Source organism: Saimiri boliviensis, chromosome 8, assembly GCF_048565385.1.
Source record: "Saimiri boliviensis isolate mSaiBol1 chromosome 8, mSaiBol1.pri, whole genome shotgun sequence".
Taxonomy (NCBI): Eukaryota; Metazoa; Chordata; class Mammalia; order Primates; family Cebidae; genus Saimiri; species Saimiri boliviensis.
The window spans coordinates 123,649,706-123,668,700 of record NC_133456.1 but is presented as its reverse complement, the minus strand read 5'-3'; the positions used below and the strand labels follow the sequence as shown (position 1 = coordinate 123,668,700).

At 33.3% G+C, this 18,995-nt stretch overlaps 1 protein-coding gene across 24 annotated transcripts in view; it reads right to left on the bottom strand.

Moving 5' to 3' along the window:
- Positions 1-18,995, bottom strand: part of ZEB1 (zinc finger E-box binding homeobox 1) — a 197,153-nt gene that overhangs the window by 11,444 nt on the left and 166,714 nt on the right. For 14 of the 24 annotated variants that reach the window (XM_074405237.1, XM_039478648.2, XM_074405234.1 and 11 more), the window contains 4 exons: positions 18,306-18,365; positions 11,727-11,888; positions 7,807-8,009; positions 4,029-4,134 (listed from right to left, as the gene is read on the bottom strand). In XM_074405237.1, coding sequence (XP_074261338.1) covers positions 4,029-4,134; positions 7,807-7,836 — 136 coding nt within the window. In that variant the 5' untranslated portion in view covers positions 7,837-8,009; positions 11,727-11,888; positions 18,306-18,365. Of the gene's footprint in view, positions 1-4,028; positions 4,135-7,806; positions 8,010-11,726; positions 11,889-18,305; positions 18,369-18,995 lie in introns of all 24 variants that reach the window. The other 10 variants (XM_039478647.2, XM_039478651.2, XM_039478649.2 and 7 more) reach the window with 1 other exon arrangement.

Here is an 18,995-nt window from a genome sequence, read left to right as displayed (position 1 = left end):
CAAAAGGGTCCCGTCTGGTTCTGCTGAGGTCCATGGATTTGGGTTCAAATCCTGACTCTATCACATACTGTTTTCTTAACCTTTCCAAGCCTCGGTTTTTCAACGTGCAAATGCAGATACATTCTCACTGGACTGTTGTAGGGGCTATGTGAGATTATACAGCAAAACTGTTAGTATGGTCTTAACAAATGCTAGTTACTTTTTAAAAAGGCAATTCTACTAAGAGATGGGTTGAGTTTGAGCCAGTCAGCTTGCTGTGCCTAGTTCTCTAATTTGTCCTTCTGATGCCACACAGAACAAGTGTAACTTTTCTTCTACAGCCAGACCTTCACATGGATCAAGAGCTGCTGTGTTTCCAAACTCTCTTCTGCAGGTTAAATATTGCTAGGTCCTTCAAGCATTCTGCACACGATGTGGTTTTCAGAACCCTTACCTGCTTGTTAACCCACCTCTGGATATTCTCCAATTTATCAATATTTTTTCCAATGCAATGCCTGGAATAGGATTCAGTGCTCAAAATACATCAGACAAAAGTTTCCAGTGGGGGCAAAACAAGGAATATATTCTAATATATCTCTATTTTAACATTTTTAGTTACTTGATAACATTTTTATGTGAACTACATGCTTATTTTCCTTCTAGAGACACTAGAAAGATAAACATCTGTAATACAGAGTATTTCATTTTTTAAGACAGGGAGACAGAGGAGAATGGTAGGTAAGGGAATGACTTTGGGTCAGGATGACTACATCACAGTCCTAGCTTTGCCAGATACTAGCTGAGTGACCCTGGATAAGTTAATTAAGATCTCTGAGCCTCAATTTTCTCATCAGTAAAAAGAAGAAAATAATAGAATCTACACCACAGGGTTATCCTGAGCACTATAAGAATTAATGCATACAAATTACTAACACGGTTATACATAGCTAAGGATCCAGTAAGTGCTAGTTATCATTATTATTAAAAAAATTACCTTGATATTTTATCATTGCCAGAAAGAAAGTCTACAGAACAATTATTCTGAAGCCAAAGTCACTGTATATAAAACTCCCTGTTTCTACCTTCATAGCTTTATTGTTTATAGCTTAGGCATATCATCTAATTTATCAAGGTTAGGGTTTGCAACTAGTTTAACTTGAAGGTTACATCAGGAAGTTTTACTACTCAAAGTCTGGTATACTATGTATACTGAAATACGTGTGTGTGTGTGTGTGTGTGTGTGTGTGTGTGTATAAATATATATATTTTTTAATGGCTGAGGTGGATGTTTGGCTGTATCTGATGTGAAAATTTTCCAGGCAAAAATTACTAAGACCATGGCAAATTATTTTTGGGGGCGGATCACAGCCATATGCAGGTGTTCTTTTGTTTCTAATCTGAGTGGAGGTCTGGTGGCCTTCCCTCAAGACAGCTCAATTCCTACATGTAGAATCAATTAATCATTAACACACATGGTTCTGCATAAGGTCATGATCAAAATTTTTTGGGTATCTGTATTTAACAACAACATAGGTAATTTTAGAGGGTATAAATTTTGGATCCTGATCTTCAACATCTTTTAAAAAGTCATCTGAAAAGAAAGTTATGGAGGTTTCCTAAAGGATATTCAGTTCATCCATTATGAGATACTCTAAGCAGAGCTTTTCAAACTATTTGTGGTGAAAACCCAATTGATTTTGTTTGGTTCTTTTTTGTTTTAAACTTCCAATCTATTGTGGAGCAGTATTTTATAACATATAATAAAATGTCACAAAGTCTTGGTATGATAAATGCTAAATGCTTACTCTCAATTTCTGTACTTCATCTCTTCACGAATGAGTAACACATGGTTTGCAGACTGGTTGGTACCAGTCCTGAGATGACATTTTGGGTAGCCTTTGCTCGGAAATCTTCTCTTGTAATAAACCAGACCATCAGAGAGCTATATACTTAAACTATATCTACGTGGCCACTCTAGAGCAATGCTTCTTAAATTGCACTTTGGTGAACAATCACTGGCTTCTATTGAATAATCTGACTTAAAAAAGAAGCCCTATCAATTCTCCGCTGTTTTATGTTAAGGATATTTCTGAGGATTATATAACTTCTGTTTTGCTCTTTTCTCTTTATGTTGTTCCAAGGAATATTGTTTTCTATGGACTTGGCATCAGGAGGGAAGAATAATCCTTCGGCTAGCAACTAATTTTTTTTTTTTTTTAAACTTACAGACAACCTGGGTCTTGGTTAGTGATTGTCGTTTTCTTACTTCCTAAACCTTAGAGCCTAATTTGTAGTCCACTTCCAGCATATGTGTGGCATTTCACAGTGTTCATTTTTCCCCCTACAATTTACTTCATGTGAGTCTTACTTTAATTTTTCTTACATATTTTTAAATTAAAATTACTTGCTATATTAAAGGTATACAAACCTCATATTAGATGGTTTTAAAAACAAGACAGAAATAAGTACATAATGAATCAACAGTGTCGAGTACAGTGGGAGCTTTGTGTTCCATGATCTGGTGTAAATTTGCATTAGCTGTTGAGCAGTAGCAGTGTACAGTCAGCTCATATTAAGCTCTGGGCCATTCAAATTTACTACTTGATTGAAACTGATTTTTAAATATCAATGCTTAACTTTCAACTTCTTATTTCTAGACCAGTATTTCAATCCTTGTTCTGATTTATGCTTTCCAACTTTGTATTATTTATAAATCTGATAAATCTTCCTATATGACTGAAATATGACAAAATGAATGACTCATTATATACATAAATCTTAGTGTTAATTTTATTTTCCTTCCTCTGCTCTGATTTCAACATTTAAAAATCCCTCTTGAATTAGCTATATCTCTATTAACAACTTTAAATCATCTCTGATAAGAAGGTAGGTTGTTAAAATACATTATTATTGATAAAAACTGTTCAATAGCATAGGAGCTAAGAAATAGGATATTGTGGTAGGCTGCAAAAGACAACCTCTACTTTTCAGAAACATTAATCAATGTGTGAAAATAAATGTTTTGGTAAGGATCTTGGATTGAGCATTTTTAAGTAGTAACTTCAGCACCTTTATCATTGAGGGTTAACCTCAATGAGCAATACAGTAAAACTTTTAGAAATGCAGTTTCAAACTAAAACTTAAGTATCACCAACCACACTTCACAAAGCCATCCAAGTATACCTTTTTTGTAGGAAGATATTTGTAAAATGTGAATGCCAATACATAATTTTCACAAAATAAGCAATGTGCAAACACCCACATTTCCCATTCATGGTTAGTAATTTTTCATTAAAATTACTTAAATCTAAAATAACATATCAAAATTTATCAGGAGATAAACAGATGTCATAGGGCATCGTGAGATGTTAGCAAGTTTTCCTTTTGCGCTTTTGTTCAAGTAGAGTCTCTAAAGAAATGCAAATATTAGCTCTCTGTTTACTTTGAGTTCCTAAAATAGACACAACACTTTCATCACATAATAATATTAACCTTGTAAGTAATAATTTAGGAATGGCATGGAATAGAAAGGTGAAGATGGCGGGAAAGCACATTTCTCTTCTATATTCTCATTACTGCTGTACTCGTTCACCCCCCTCACTGCCTCCATATAACTTCTCCCAAATTTTCCAATCTTGAGTTCCATTTCTACTTTTCTCACAGAAAGGATATCTTCACTTCCCTATTCTCTTGTGCAAATTGTGTCTCTAAACTCTTTCATTCCCCTGTTAATTATCAAATGAGGCGATGACATTTACATTAATTAGAAAGCTAATGCATTTTCAGGTTATATTTACCAAAATATACTATATTATCTTCTGATTAGGAAATCTGGAGTATGTCATACTATATATTAATTTGATACACTTTAGTCAAAGTTTAAGACTCTAATAAAACATATAATAAATATAAAATTTCTCCCTATTAGTGTATGCCAAAAGAAATGCAAGGAGTTTCTGATCATGTATGTAGATTACATGTTGTGATGGATTTATTTATTACCACATATGCTATGATATTCAGAGTGTAGAAAGAAAAAAAATACTTACCACTGTGAATTCTTAAGTGCTCTTTTAGGTGGTGTTTGTATTTGAAAGCTTTTCCACACTCAGTGCACTTGAATTTACGATTACACCCAGACTGCGTCACATGTCTCTGTAAGAAAGAATTGGTATTTGATTTGTAAAGCAAAAGATCTTTAGACTAAAGAACATCCAATCTGCTAAGAGTAACATTTTTGTGAGCCTGATGATTGTTTTGTTTCTTAAAGACCTCAAATTGTAGCAGTCACAAAAATCGTTTTAATTATTACCAAAAAGGATAATGATAATGGGAACAGAATTTGATACAGAAAAGTATCAACTTTCTAAAGTATCAGAGTTCATCTTTATTCGACAGTATTCAAAATTAGCAAAAATAAAGTAATATATACTTTGCTAGGAACTTAGAGGTTAATGTGTTTGCACTCCAATTTATAAATACAGAAACTGCATCCACACATACTGAATAACCTGTCTAAAGCTCACTCACTCAACAGAACAAGGTCTTGAATAGAAGAAAAGACAGGCTTTTTCCTGTGCTTTATCCTGTCTCTTCCATTTGATATTTTTTTAATCATCAGATTAAAAAAATACTTCCATTTGTTTCAGCCAAATGTGGATTATTATAATAGCTTTCTGTCTGGTTTATCAAATTCCCATTTTTGTATATTTCAAATGTATTCTTCATGCTTATATTAAACTTACAAAAGCATTGCTTGAATTGAATTCTATTAATGCCTACTCATAAACCTCTGAAGGATCCCCATTAACCCGTCAATAAAGATTCAGAGTCTACAGATTCCAAGATTATAGTCTCTGAGTTTCCAAGATGATTCTTCACCAGTTTTCTATGACAAGTCCACATCTCAGTCATTAGTGAGCCATGGTTTTTTGCACACATATTGCTCCTCTCTATCTCTTAGCTTTGGCTTACATGATTCTTTACTCCTTCATTGTGTTTTCACGTAATTCTGACTACTAAGATTCTACCCATCCTTTAATGGCTTAACTCAACTGCTGCTTCATGCTCTCCCAGCTGGAATACCCCGTCCTTGTCTTTTTTAAAGGCAAGAAAAAGAATGAGTACTTATTCTCTGTCAGGTCCTACTTCATCCAGACCCATGGCTTAAAATACCAAATATATGGTGACAGCTCCCAGATTTGTATCTCCAAACCTCTCCTCTGAACTCCAGACGCTTAGAGCCAACTGCTTCTTTTGATATTACCAGCTGGAAGGTGACAGGCATCTGAAACTTAGCATGATTAACACCAAACTCTTAATTTCCCTCCTGCAAGCCAGCTCTTTCTCTAGTATTTCCTATCTCTGTTACTAGCATCCTTATTCAGTTATAGCTTAGGCCTTAAAAGCTTTGGAATTATTCTTGATTACCCTCTTACCCAAGTGCCCTCATCTAATCCATCAGCAAGCATATGAATATATTCTGAAGCCAACAATCTTATATCTGTCTGCCACCAAAACCTCTGGCTTAGATTACAGCAAGTCTCTAAATGTCCTCCCTGCTTCTGTTCTTGTCTCTCTTGATCTATCATCCAACAATCAGTGTTCACTTAAAAATAAAAATTAAAAATTCCAGGATCCTTGACAGGCTTCCCCACTGCACTTTAAAATACAACCCGAAGTCTTTTTGGCCTGCAAAAGGCCCTATAACATACAGCCCCCAATACCTCGCTGGCCTTACCTTTCTCCCTTTCATGCTGGCCTCTGCTGTTCTCAGGGCGAGCCCGGCAGATTCTGGCCTCAAGACTTTCTTATGTTTCATGGTTTCCTCTGACTGGAATGCCCTTCCTCAGTATTCCATGACTGGCTCCTTCACTATATTCAGCTGTCCCATTCTCAGAAAAGTCTCCCTTTTCTGTGAAACCTAGCAGCTTGCATCAGTTTCTATCCTCTTATCCTGCTGTATTTCCTCATAGTACCTACTTATCATTTTATTTCTGTTTTATATAATCTACGAATATATGGTCCCTACTCTCAGGGAGTTTCTTTTTCACTACTGTGCCTTTAACATCCAGAAGAGGCCCTCACACATAACAGAAAGGCAAATGTTTGTTGAATAAATAAGTTAAGAAGACTTTAAAATACTTATTTGTTAGTCACAGTGTGATTCTCAAGGGCCAGCAAAATAGACATTCTACCTTTTAGTTCACTGCCTTGCAAACTAAATTGTTTTCAAGACCTTCCAGTTATATTTCCTCACATTACTGGTTCCCATATTTATCACAGCTGCTTCCTGACCTTATTCTGAGCCATAGTTTATATATAAAACCTACTACGTTTGTACCCACTGGAAAAATCATCACAGAATTGGTTTTCATGCTCATCAAAGATTTTAGAATTTGTTTTTATAATGGCATCTTCTGCTTTTACCACCAGTTCAACCTGTCCTTTCCTTTCACGACGGCCCTTGGAGTAGAAGGAATATGGTAGCAGCAGCTGCAGGATGGATCTGCTTTGTGAATGTCACGTGAGTAGGCTCTTTGCCAAGCCTTGTCTATACTGTTGCCATGTCAGAGGTCTAAGGTATAAAACACATTCTTCTGCTGGTCTGTCTCTGATAAGACTTATTACTAGGGGCACTTGGAAGGAGACGGTGTTTGTCTTCAGTAGTTCCTTCTCTGTATCAATTTTGTCCTTCTCTTGGAGCTCTCACCTGTTTCAAGTGCTCCTCCATGGACTTAACCATTAACCTATAAAATCTTGGTTCGGTTATCCCTCATTACCAACCTCTTCTTATTATCTTGCTATTTCGTAATGACTGTTGCCAAAGTACTAAGGAAATAGGTTGACTCTGCTCAGTCAGTTCTTTTTCTGTTACAATTTTTTTGTGGTGTTTGTTTCGCCTAGCCATCACCTTAGCAAATGTTCCAATTTGTTCTCTATGGGATATGTGACACATATTAGGTACATCCATAAGGCAGAGTTCAGGTATGTAGATATACATCATTCCGTGATGTGAAAAACTGGAAATGTGTCCTAACCCCAACATATACCCTCACAAACTCTGTGTGGTTGAACATTTATTTAATTTTTAAAGTTAGAATTAAGGCAATATTAATTTGACTGTTGATAGTTGATAGTTACCAGGACTTTGTTAAAGAAGAACAATTGATAAAAGTTTTTTTGACTTTAATCCTAAATATAGAACCAGCAGTTTAAATTAACTTACAGTTACAAAGTCTTAGTTTATACTTCTAAAAACGGAGGCACAGTAACATAGAAGTAAAATAAACCATATGAAAATTGAGTCTTTAGAATAAAAAAAATCTAAACTTTAGATATTTAGAGGAGGCAACTTCCTTTACTATGGGAAAAAAAAAAAAAACCCACAGTAGCTTTTACTGAGAATAAATAGTCACTGGTTCAAAGGAAATTAAATTTTTTTATTTTACTTTCTTGGCAATTTGGTTAGTATAATGTGGTTTATATAGTCAGTACTCATTTTTCCAACACTGAACATTTTAATAGAATGTAACTTAAAATCTTCTAAACTTGAAGAATTATCTGTTATGGCATAAGCAAAGTAATTAAATCAAGATGGAAAGGATCTTACCTGAAAAAAATTCTGAGTTACCTCTAAAATAATGTTCGTATGTGGTTTTTAATCTCAGGAATCAAATTCATAATCATTTTTACTTTTATAAGGTTGGAGACAGTGCTGTTTTGTACACCCTTTTGACTTTTAAATGTATTAAAATCCTTGCCTTCCATTGAGGGCTGAGTTGTTAAAATCTGGAAAGTTAGTGAACTCTCAGTCATTGCACTTACTTGATCTCTTCCTGATTTATGTGATGTCATGTGACGTTCAAGTTGGGTTCTGTATGCAAAGGTGTAACTGCACAAGGAACAACTAAAATTATCTTCGTTCTTTTCATGACGATATTTAATGTGTTCTTTCAGAGAGGTAAAGCGTTTATAGCCTCTATCACAATATGGACAGGTGAGTAATTGTGAAAATGCATCTGGTGTTCCTGTAAAATAAAGATCATATATTTTAAACTGAAAACATTCAGAAAATATTACCAAAGTTTCCATTGAGTCCCTATGTTATGTTCCAGATATTGTGCTACCCACTTTATATTTGATCCTCAAAACAATACAATTATACTCATCTCTATTTTATAAGAGACAGAACACTGATGCCCAGGAAGGTTAAACAACTTAAAAGTCACAGAGCCAGAAAATGAAGTCAGGATTCAAATATGGGCTGTCTGACCTCCAAGACCCATCTTTTCCCCTAAACCATAATTCTTCCCCTTTGTCATATGATTAGCTAGAAAAGAAAACAAAAGTAAAATTAGAATGTAGGTTGCCTTTGTAAAATGTATACATATTAAAAGGGAATTGTGCTTTACAACAGAGTCTTTCTTTTGGTAGCAATGGTATCATTATTTATTTAATGTTTATTCCTCTGATTTTGTAAATGAAACTACCAAGTCATTGTCATCAAAGAATATACAGACTATGTTTCCAAGAGTCCCTTGCAGGTAGGTGTGGCCATAGGACTGAATTCAGACCAAAAAGAATGTGTGTGAGGTGGGGGAGGAAAGAGTGATGGGGACCAGATCTAAGCCTGCTACATAAACACATCCCATGCATGGCCCTGCTTGCAATTTCCCCTATTGAAATACACTGGCAAATCTGCTATATAACTGTATATGTATGAATATATATAGCTTTTAGAAAACAAAGGCATTCTGAATAAATTACAGTTTACTGAATGAACTTTATTTTTACACTTGGAGCTGTCTAAAACTGACAATCCTAAAATGTAATATTTTGCCAATTATTATAATTTAACTAAGAGTAGTTTTCCATATTGGACATTTCTTCAATGAAATAAGTTACTAGGTGAAATCTTTCTCTAAATATCACCTCTACTTTCATTCTGAATTCACTACAGAAAAACAAACCACCAAAGATAATTTCATAAAATCTCCAAGTTCTTTCTAAACATATACTACCTTTATTCAAGTCTATATAAATTAAATGTCTTGCTCGAGGACCAGGCTGCAAATAATAGACTGAGCACCTAAATGCTAAATAGCTAGTCAAATATGTCACAAGAGGGGCTTCAAGATGGCTGAATAGAGGTATCTGGTACTCACCTTCTCTACAAGGAAGAACCAAAATAATCAGTAGGTAATCACACTTCACATAGATTATCTAAGAAAGGACACTGGAATTCAACAGAAAGTAAAAAGCCAGAGCAATTGGGCAATATAAAGAAATAAAAGGCATCCAATTTGGGAAAAAAGTCAAATTGTCTGTCTTTACAGATTATGTGATCTAATATCTAGAAAAACCTAAAGACATGACCAAAAAAACTCTTGGATCTGCTAATTAAATTCAAAGTTGCAGGATACAAAAGCAACATAAAAAATCAGCAGTGTTTCCATACACCAATAATGAACTACACGAGAAATAAATCAAGCAGGCCATCTCATTTATAGTAGCTACAAAAAAGTAAAATATCTAGGGACAAATTTACCCAAGGAGATAAAAGGCCGCTCTAAGAGAAACTACAAAACATTGATGAAAGAAGACATGATGAAATGGAAAGACATCCCATGCTCACGAAGCAAAAGAATTAACATCATTAAAATGATCATATTGCCAGTACAGATTCATTGCAATCCCTATCAAAATATCTATGGCATTTTTCACAGAAGTAGAAAAAATCCTAAAATTTTTATGGAACCACAAAAGTCCAATATGGCCAAAGCAATCCTGAGCTAAAAGAACAAGGAGACACTGTAATGCCTGCCTTCAAAATACAATCAAGGCTATAGTATCCCAAACAGCATGGCATTGGTATAAAGGACATACAGACCAGTGGAAGAGAATAGAGAACTCAGAATTAAATCCGCATTATTAACAGCCATTTGATTTTCGATAAAGGCACCAAAAACATACACTGGGAAAAGGAAACACTCTTCAATAAATGGTGCTGGGAAAACTGAGTATTAATATGTGAAGAATGAAACTGGACCCCTATCTCTCACCACATACATAAATCAACTCAAGATAAATTAAAGATTTAAGACACACCACCATAAAACTACTAGAAGAAAATACAGAAAACACTTCAGAACATTGGTGTAGGCAAAGATTTTATTGACAAGACCTCCAAAGCACACACAATAAAAACAAAAACAGACAAATGGGACTATATTAAGCTAAAAAGCTTTTGTATAGAAAAGGAAACAACAGAGTGAATATCTGCAAACTACTCATCTGACAAGGGACTAATATGCAGAATATACAAACTACCCAACAGATTTAAAAAAACCCCAAATAATCCTAATGAAAAGTGGGCAAAGGACATGAATAAACATTTCCCAAAATAAGACATCCAAATGGCCAACAGATACATGAAGAAATGCTCACCATCACTAATCATTAGAGAAATGCAAATCAAAAGCACAATAATGTATCATTTCATCCCAGTTAGAATTGTTATAAAAAGTAATGAATGATGGTGAAGATATGGAGAAAAGGGAACTCTAAAAACGTTGTTAGGAATGAAAATTAGGGCAGCCACTGTGAAAAATAGTATGAAGATTTCACAAAAAAAAAAACTTAAAATAGAACTATTATATGATACAGCAATTCCACTACTAGGTGTTTATCCAAAGGAAGTCGGTATATCAAAGAGATGCGTGAATCCCCATGCTTATTACAGTACTATTCACAATAGCGAAGATATGGAATCAACCTCAGTGTCTATCAATGTATAAATGGATGAAAAAAATGTGGCATATACACATAATTGAATACTATTTGGTTATAAAAAGGAATATGTAAACAAATGATATGACAGAATACTTCAAAATATTTTATTAGCATTTAATTAAATTACATTAAATATCTGCAAGTAGTAAGTTTCAACTACTTATTCTATAATCCAACTGTTTACTAATTTAGAACAGGTAGTTCCTCGATTTTTAGATTTTACTATGTGGACTTGATGAACTTTAAAAGCTTTAATCTTTATTAGATATATATAATGGATCATTTCTTTAGGTTTCATTGTTTCCTTTTGGTGAGGCTATTTGAAAGCCTTTTGTCACATAAAAATTTTTACATAGATATGTATATATATTTAAATTTTCGATTTCCCTTTCATTTATTTGATAACCTAGTTTCTTCTGGTGAAACAACAGTTTTTTCCTCCAAAACTGTAACACAGCCTATTCTCAGGAGAGTCTGAACAAATTTTTATTGTATTTTCCACACTCTGTACACCGACTATTCATAGCAGAGTGGACTAAGGCAGATTTGGAAAAACCGCGGTCTCCAAATTAGTATGTTCTGGTTTAAAGCAGACAACCATATTTTTATTTGCTAAAAGAATAGTGGAAAAGAATCAAAGAGCAGTAAGAGTTACTCTAGTTCTCACTCTACTGCCTACTGCCATGTAAGTAAATGGAAATTGATGTCCAGACACTGTTCTAAGCATTTCACAGGCAGTGGCATTACTACAATACATGAGCAGCTAATGATTTATTACTGTGTTGTCATCATAGTGTTCCATTAATAAAACAGATTACTCTCTATAGGCACCTGTAACAAAGTTTTTGGTCCTCAAAAATGTTCCCTATAGTAGAGCAGGTTCCCATAGTAGAATGGAAGAAATAATAATCCTTTAAAGAGGGAAAGAAACACAACTGTTAAGCTCCATTTACCATTTTCATCATGACCACTGGCTTCTGGTGTGCCCTGCCTCTGGTCCTCTTCAGGTGCCTCAGGAAAAATGACAGCAGTGTCTTGTTGTTGTAGAAACTCTTCAACATTAGGATCATGGTTTTGCTCATTTTCTGCATCTGACTCACATTCATCATCTTTTACTAAAAGAAATGCATACTTTTAAGAAAGCAATCTCACTACTAAGTTGTTAAAAAGGTTTTCTAAATAAGAAATTGTCTTGAGAGAACATGTGATTGTTCTTGAATCTGTAGAAAATATTTCTTGAAAATTAAAAATGAATTCCACTATTTCATTGTAATCTATTAAGATACCTCTTTGCTTTGTAAGTTTAAACTGTTACGCCTGAAATTCTCACAATATCCCTTTCACATGTTAAAGTCATGCATACTTCTATTGCATTTTACTAATAAAACATAGAGAAGGCAATATAGTTGACTGAATTCTTTCTCAATTAATGATAAAGCAAAGAAAAAAATAAAACTTTAGTTCTAAAAGTTCACCTTCTTAGCAACCTATTGTACCATAATATTTATTTAAAGTTGGACAATAGACACCCCCTTATCTGTGGCTTCCTTTTTCATGGTTTCAGTTACCAGTAGTCAACTGCAGCCTGAAATTAGGTAAACAGAGTGCAATAAGTAATTTGAGAGCAAAGAAGATCACATTCACCTAACTTTATTACAGCATATTGTTATAACTGTATTTTATTATTAGTTTTTGTTGCAAACTCTGTGTCAAATTTATAAATTAAACTATCATAGGTATGTATGTATAGGAAAAGGTATAGTATATGTAAGTATTTCAGACACGCAATGGGGGAATCTTGGAATTTATCCCCCACAGATAATGAGGGGCCCACTGTACTTTAAATCCGAATCATTCTCATATAAACCACTCCGACGTTCCGTTCAGTTATATGACTGCTTAGAAAACAGTTTCTATTAATTATCTATAGTTATATTTATAATAAGCGGCAAAGGGTATTAAATCTATGAATATTATTTCTTAGCTCCTTTAGTACTCATATAAAACAAGGCCATTCTTTCTCTATTTCTGCCTCAGTAAATGTTTATCTGTAGGATTAAGGTAGAGGCAGCTTTTCTTGAATTATTTTCTTATACTTTGAGAAGGTAGCCCAGAGTGCTGCTGGATTTCTAAAGCAGTATTGCTGCACTATGGCTTTCCTCAATTTCTTCCACTGGCTCCAGAGGAGAGTCTCTACTGCATGCTGGTAACTACAGTGCCTTAGTATGACTCCCAAATGCCTCAGGGATGACTTCTTTATAGACTTTGACTGAACTGTCAGGCCCAAATTTGTAAAATCTTTCTTTCTTTTAGACAGAGTCTTGCTCTGTGGCCAGGTGCCAGGCTGGAGTGCAGTGGTGTGATCTCGGCTCACTGCAACCTCCGCCTCCTGGGGTCAAGCAATTCTACTGCCTTAGCCTCCCAAGTAGCTGGGACTACAAAAGTGTGCCACCATGCCCAGCTAATTTTTGTATTTTTTAGTAGAGATGGGGTTTCACCATTTTGGCCAGGATAGTCTTGATCTCCTGACTTCGTGATCCACCCTCCTCAGCCTCCCAAAGTGCTAGGATTACAGGGATGAGCCACCACGCCCGGCCAGGAAAATCTTCTTTACTAACAAATCAAGGCAACATAAAATCACTATAGGTTTTCTGGTCTTTCCTGTTTCCATGAATTTCTATTAGGGATAAAGCACAACTGAAATGGGGGTATGTTGGTTCTGGTTGGGAAGCTGAATTAACTATATAATATGGCCAGAGGGAGTGAGGGTAAATTTTCCTTAATGATTCCCCCCTATTATTTAAAAATTAAGGAGACTGATAAGAGCACGGCAAATAATCTCAAACATCATTCCTAGGATCTGTCATTGGGTAGAACAATAAGCACTTCTGAAGAGCTAAAGCAGAACAAATCAGTGGCATTCTTTTCAAAGCAATTTCAATTTTTCAATTTAAACTAGATAGAAGTCATAAATGAAATTCATATTTTCTGTGATTTCTTACAGATTCCATGTAGAGTTGCTAAGACAGTTAAAATTATTTTTATCAAATTATATTATAAAATGTTTATTTCAATTAATCTCCATCTTACGTTTATATTTTCTACATCTAATAAAAATTGTATGTGTGCTAGCTGTTGGAATAATGAGTTTTTAAATAGTATACACTTTTCAGAACTGCATGATCTATATTTTATACATGAAATTTGCTACTTCAACAAATTCTACCTTTCCTGTATGTTGATTAGGTCTAAATGTACCCATTTGGAGACAAAAATTTTTATAACATACCAATTTGATTAGATCTATATAATCTTAATCTTGACTTTACTACTTAGTATTATTTATAAGATGTATTTACTTATACTTTATGTTTTCTTCATTACTAATTTCTTTTTTTTTTTTCTTTTTTTTGAGACTGAGTTTTGCTTGTTGCCCAGGCTGGAGTTCAATGGCATGATCTCAGCTCACTGCTACCTCTGCCTTCCAGGTTCAAGTGATTCTCCTGCCTCAGCCTCCCCAGTAGCTGGGATTTCAAGCTTGCGCCACGACGCCTAGTTAATTTTTGTATTTTTAATATATCCCTCATATATTTCTTTATTGATGATTTTATAAAATTCCTCAAAATGTGTATCGACACACTGAGTTCAAAAAATGAAGACAAGCTTTTTTTTCTGACAGAAAGTAAGTCTGTCTTGCCTGACTGGTGTGATGGTGATAACTGGCTTTGCTAGGTAGGTTACTGGAAATTTTCCAGAAATTGGGTGAACTAATAAGGTATTGATCAAAATACAGTTCATGTAATAAACGTTTTTTATGAAAAATATACTTGTAAAAGATACTGAATTTAATAATATTTGTTTCCTCAACCATTTCTGAATATATTAAACAAAATGACTGTGAGAAAAAAAAATTTTAAAGCCCAAAACAGGTATCATTAGTCCTTTGATAAATAACTATTGATTGGTAAAGTCTTTCTGGTGTATGTCCCAGAAAACGAGAGAATAGATTATTCTAATGACTGGGAAATGAGTCTTTTTGCAAATTAGATGGCTTTAAATTTTTGTTTTAGACAAAATTGAAAAAATACTTAAAGTATAAGATGGAAGGACATTATATTTTCATTGATAAATATAACTTCTGGCATTATATCTGAAGATGCATAAAAACTGAGGAACTCAGTTGTAACATAAAATTTTATTTCATCTTTTTGAGAATAAAATGATCTCAATGCTAAAAAAAATAGAACGATGAACACTTTTTCTTCTAGAAATAATATTAAGCTATTACAATTACTATTTACGAAGTAATTTTAAAAAAGCATTAGCTCCTCTAATCTTATTAGCAGTAAGTTTTCTTTAATAATTAAAATTTAAAATATACTTATGTTGTGATCAACTATGAACTAATAATTCAATAATAAATCCATAAATTTTCTAAAAAATTAAGATCTTTGTGGTCCTTGGAAATTAAAAGAAATTTTAATTTATACACATATTTTTCTTGTAAAGATATATGACAGTTGACAAAAATACCTTCAAACAGGAAATATATGTTTGCATAAATTCCATATTGTATATAGACTGGAAATACGAGCTCAAAAAGTACACATTATGACATAACATTTCTTACTCTTAAAGAGCATTTTCACGTTTTTAAAAAAAGAATAGGTATTAATATACTATGGATTTCATCTGTAAGAGAGATATTAAAATGTCAGTGTTTTACTATGCCAGAAATTGTAACTACTGACATTTAAAGTGAAAAATTTTATTATATCCATTAAGAAATTTGTGAGGCAGTATATAATCAGTTTATATCCTATAAAATTTATATGACAACAGTAGCTCTTAGGGTTGTTGTAAGGATTAAATTAGTTAATATAGTAATGTACTTATTAGTAGGGTATCTGGTATGTAGTAAGTACCATGTAATTGTTAGCTATTTACACCTTCAAGAAGTTCTACAAGGTAAATATTATAATTTTACAATTAAAATTTTTCTCAATAAAAAAATTAGAGAAAATGTATTACTATTAGAGAAGACATGTTGGTATTAGGTGTCAGGTATAAATCTGAGCTCTTTCCATTAAATTACATTCTACCTCTATGAACCTGCATTTACCAAGCCCAATTTCAAACTGAGACTGGAATTTCTGCAGTTTTTTAAAATTTAAAGTGTTGGGAAATGCATATCTCAAAAAGGTCAAACACAAAGCAAATGTCCTGGTCTTCAGATGATAAACTTATATATTTACATATTAGGGAGATAAGCAAGTCACAGAGCATAAAATGTAAATGTATTTTCTTTGAATATGGCAAGACTCAAAATTGACTATCAAAGTATAGAATTATATGACTATAAATACAAATTTCAGAGAGCAAATATTTAAATAAAACACTGACTATTTTAAAATTTCGTTATCAATCAATTATCTAACTATCTATCTGTCTGTTTTTTTCATCCTGAATAAAGTGTCCTCAGGTTTCCTCTTACCTTTCTTTACCCTCCGTTTTTGAAACTGTCTAAAATTATAAACTATATAAACAAAAAAAGAGATGCTCAGAAGAAACAAAGGATATTTTAAATGAGTTTTTTACTCTGAATATTAAGTTCAGACTATATCTCCTTAACTTCATGAGCTGCAAAAGAAAGTCTGCTATAAAAAAGATCTGACAACGTTCTGAACTAATGATGGCGACCTCTGTACGATGTTTTCATTCACTTTGTCAGCATATTATTCCCCAGAAGTCAAGGAAGTAACAAAAGCAAAGGCATGACATAATTTTACAGTTTAACTGCTCAAGTCTCAAAAGTTAAATTTCTATTCTTCTTTTCTTAAGGCTACACTCACTGGAGCTTTAATAGAAGTTTGCTTACTCCTAATTCCACATGTTCCCGGGAGACAATACAGCAGGGATCATCATCTTGTACATGGGGGAGATTTTACATTTCAGGAGCAACTTTGGTTACACACAAATTTGAGGTGGTTACTCTGCCTTCCAGATGCAATTATTTTGGAGGACATTTACATCCTATTCAGTACTTCAAACAAACAATTCATTTATTTTTATAGTGAAGAGCAGCCTGTCAGATAAAATACCGTCCTTTGAGTATCTTTTTGGACAGCATTTTACCTACAAGGGCAGTCTTCTGTAACTCTGGTAATATAATTATAAGTCATCAGAGTTTAGTATTAGGTAAAAGTAATTACTATACTCTTATGTTTATTAATACTACCATATTACTACTAACAAATGTCCAGCTTAAATATTTTACATATTCTATAGCTTGGCATGGCAAATATTTGATCACAGGCATATCTGAATACATTACTCAGGCAAGTTACACAGAACCAAGTTAGGGGCAAAATATAAAATCACAGGCTATAGGCAGCACAAATTATCACATACTCCATTATTAAATTAATTTGGAATTCACTTTTAATAATAGCAAAAAGATTTACTCTGTTTTACAGAAATAACTGACAAACACCGGAGTGCTAATGTTTACGTTACAGATAAAAATCTAATCTTGACACTTGTTAGCCATGAACCATACTCATCTTACTTAATGAAAGATAATCTGTAAGCCTTTATGAAATATTCCTTAAATGCACTGCAAAGTAAAAACCAAATCTATAAATGATAACCCATAGAAGAGAAGGAAAAAGAAAATGTAATCAAAACTATATGAGAGAAATATTTAATTTATGGTTGAATATACAAAGTACAATTACATTACTTTTTAGTATAACATTTTGAGGAAATGTTTTAATTATTTGGCATTCATTTTTGAAGGTGACATTCTAACAGTTCTGGTCATCTTAGGGAACACAATAAAAAGTGGCTGGTATTATTATACGTAAGATCTGATTTAATTTTTCCACTTACTCTTTGGCTTCTTAAATCTGATCTGAATCCATTACAGAGGAATAGCCTTAAGCCTCAGGGAATATGTACTTTTTAGTCACCTAGAAGCAAATTTCCTTGTTTACTACAACTTCATTTTACCCTTTTTCAATCACAGAAATTTTAAGAAAAAATTTTGATTCTGTTTGCTGTGACATGTTTATTAAACTCATCAATATTCATGATTCTCATCTGATTTATAGATAATCCATATGTGCTTTTTCTATTTTCTTCTGCTTTCTGTCTTGTGGGCAATTCAAAGCAGATCCTGGTAAACTAATAATGAAACCGAAAAGTTAGACCTGCATTTCTATAACTTTGGTCAAAAACTTGATAGAAGTTCAAATTATTCAAACACTTATTTTTTTGGATTATTTGTAGGTTATACCTGTCATTCTTATAGAATGGAAAATCTGCCACATAATATGAATCTGTAAGTTATGCCGTATTTAAGGAATATTTACTTCTTTTTATGTAGTGTACCATAGGCCAAAGTACTGAAACATTTAAGGAAAGTAAGATAGAAGGAAATGGACCAAATTCAGAACTCACAAAAGCAAAATCAGTGACACAAAAGATCTCCTTTAAAGACTAGAGTATGAAAGAAAATAGCAGGAGAGTACCTGTACATCCTGCTTCATCTGCCTGAGCTTCAGGCCCCAGGATTTCTTGCCCTTCCTTTCCTGCTGAAATAAAAGAAAAAGAAATTAAAATAGATCTATAGTGTTCCTAACACAAATGAAAGACAAATGTTTAAAGCTTTGGATATCCCAATTACTTTGATCTGATCATTACACACATTGTATACATATATCAAAATATCACAGGTACCACACCAAATATATACAGCTATTATGTATCAATAATTTTTTAAAATCCAGGTGTCACAAACATTTTAACTTCCCAAAATCTGAAAATGAAACTTTCAGTACAGATTATATTTAATTTGGATTTTTTCCTTTTATAAATATGGTAATGTGTCCTTGAAAGGTAAACTGTTCAAAGAAATTAAGTGGACAGTTTAATCAAACTCACAAAGATATCTTTGAGAAGTAAAAGCAGTACAAATTAGAGATTCTGGAATTACACATATTTTAGGATTATAAGCAAACTAGAATTTTAGTGGTATATTGGGAAAAGAGCTCTACCTATAGATGGTAGAATTATATATTTTTATTTCTTCTCTAAAGCACAAATTTCTATGTTCTAGGCTAGGAGCTTTGTAACTTACTTCTTTTAACCTTTGTAGCAACCTACTTTGTAAGTTAAAAAACTTGCCCACAGACATGCAGCTATTAGGTGGCAAAAATGAA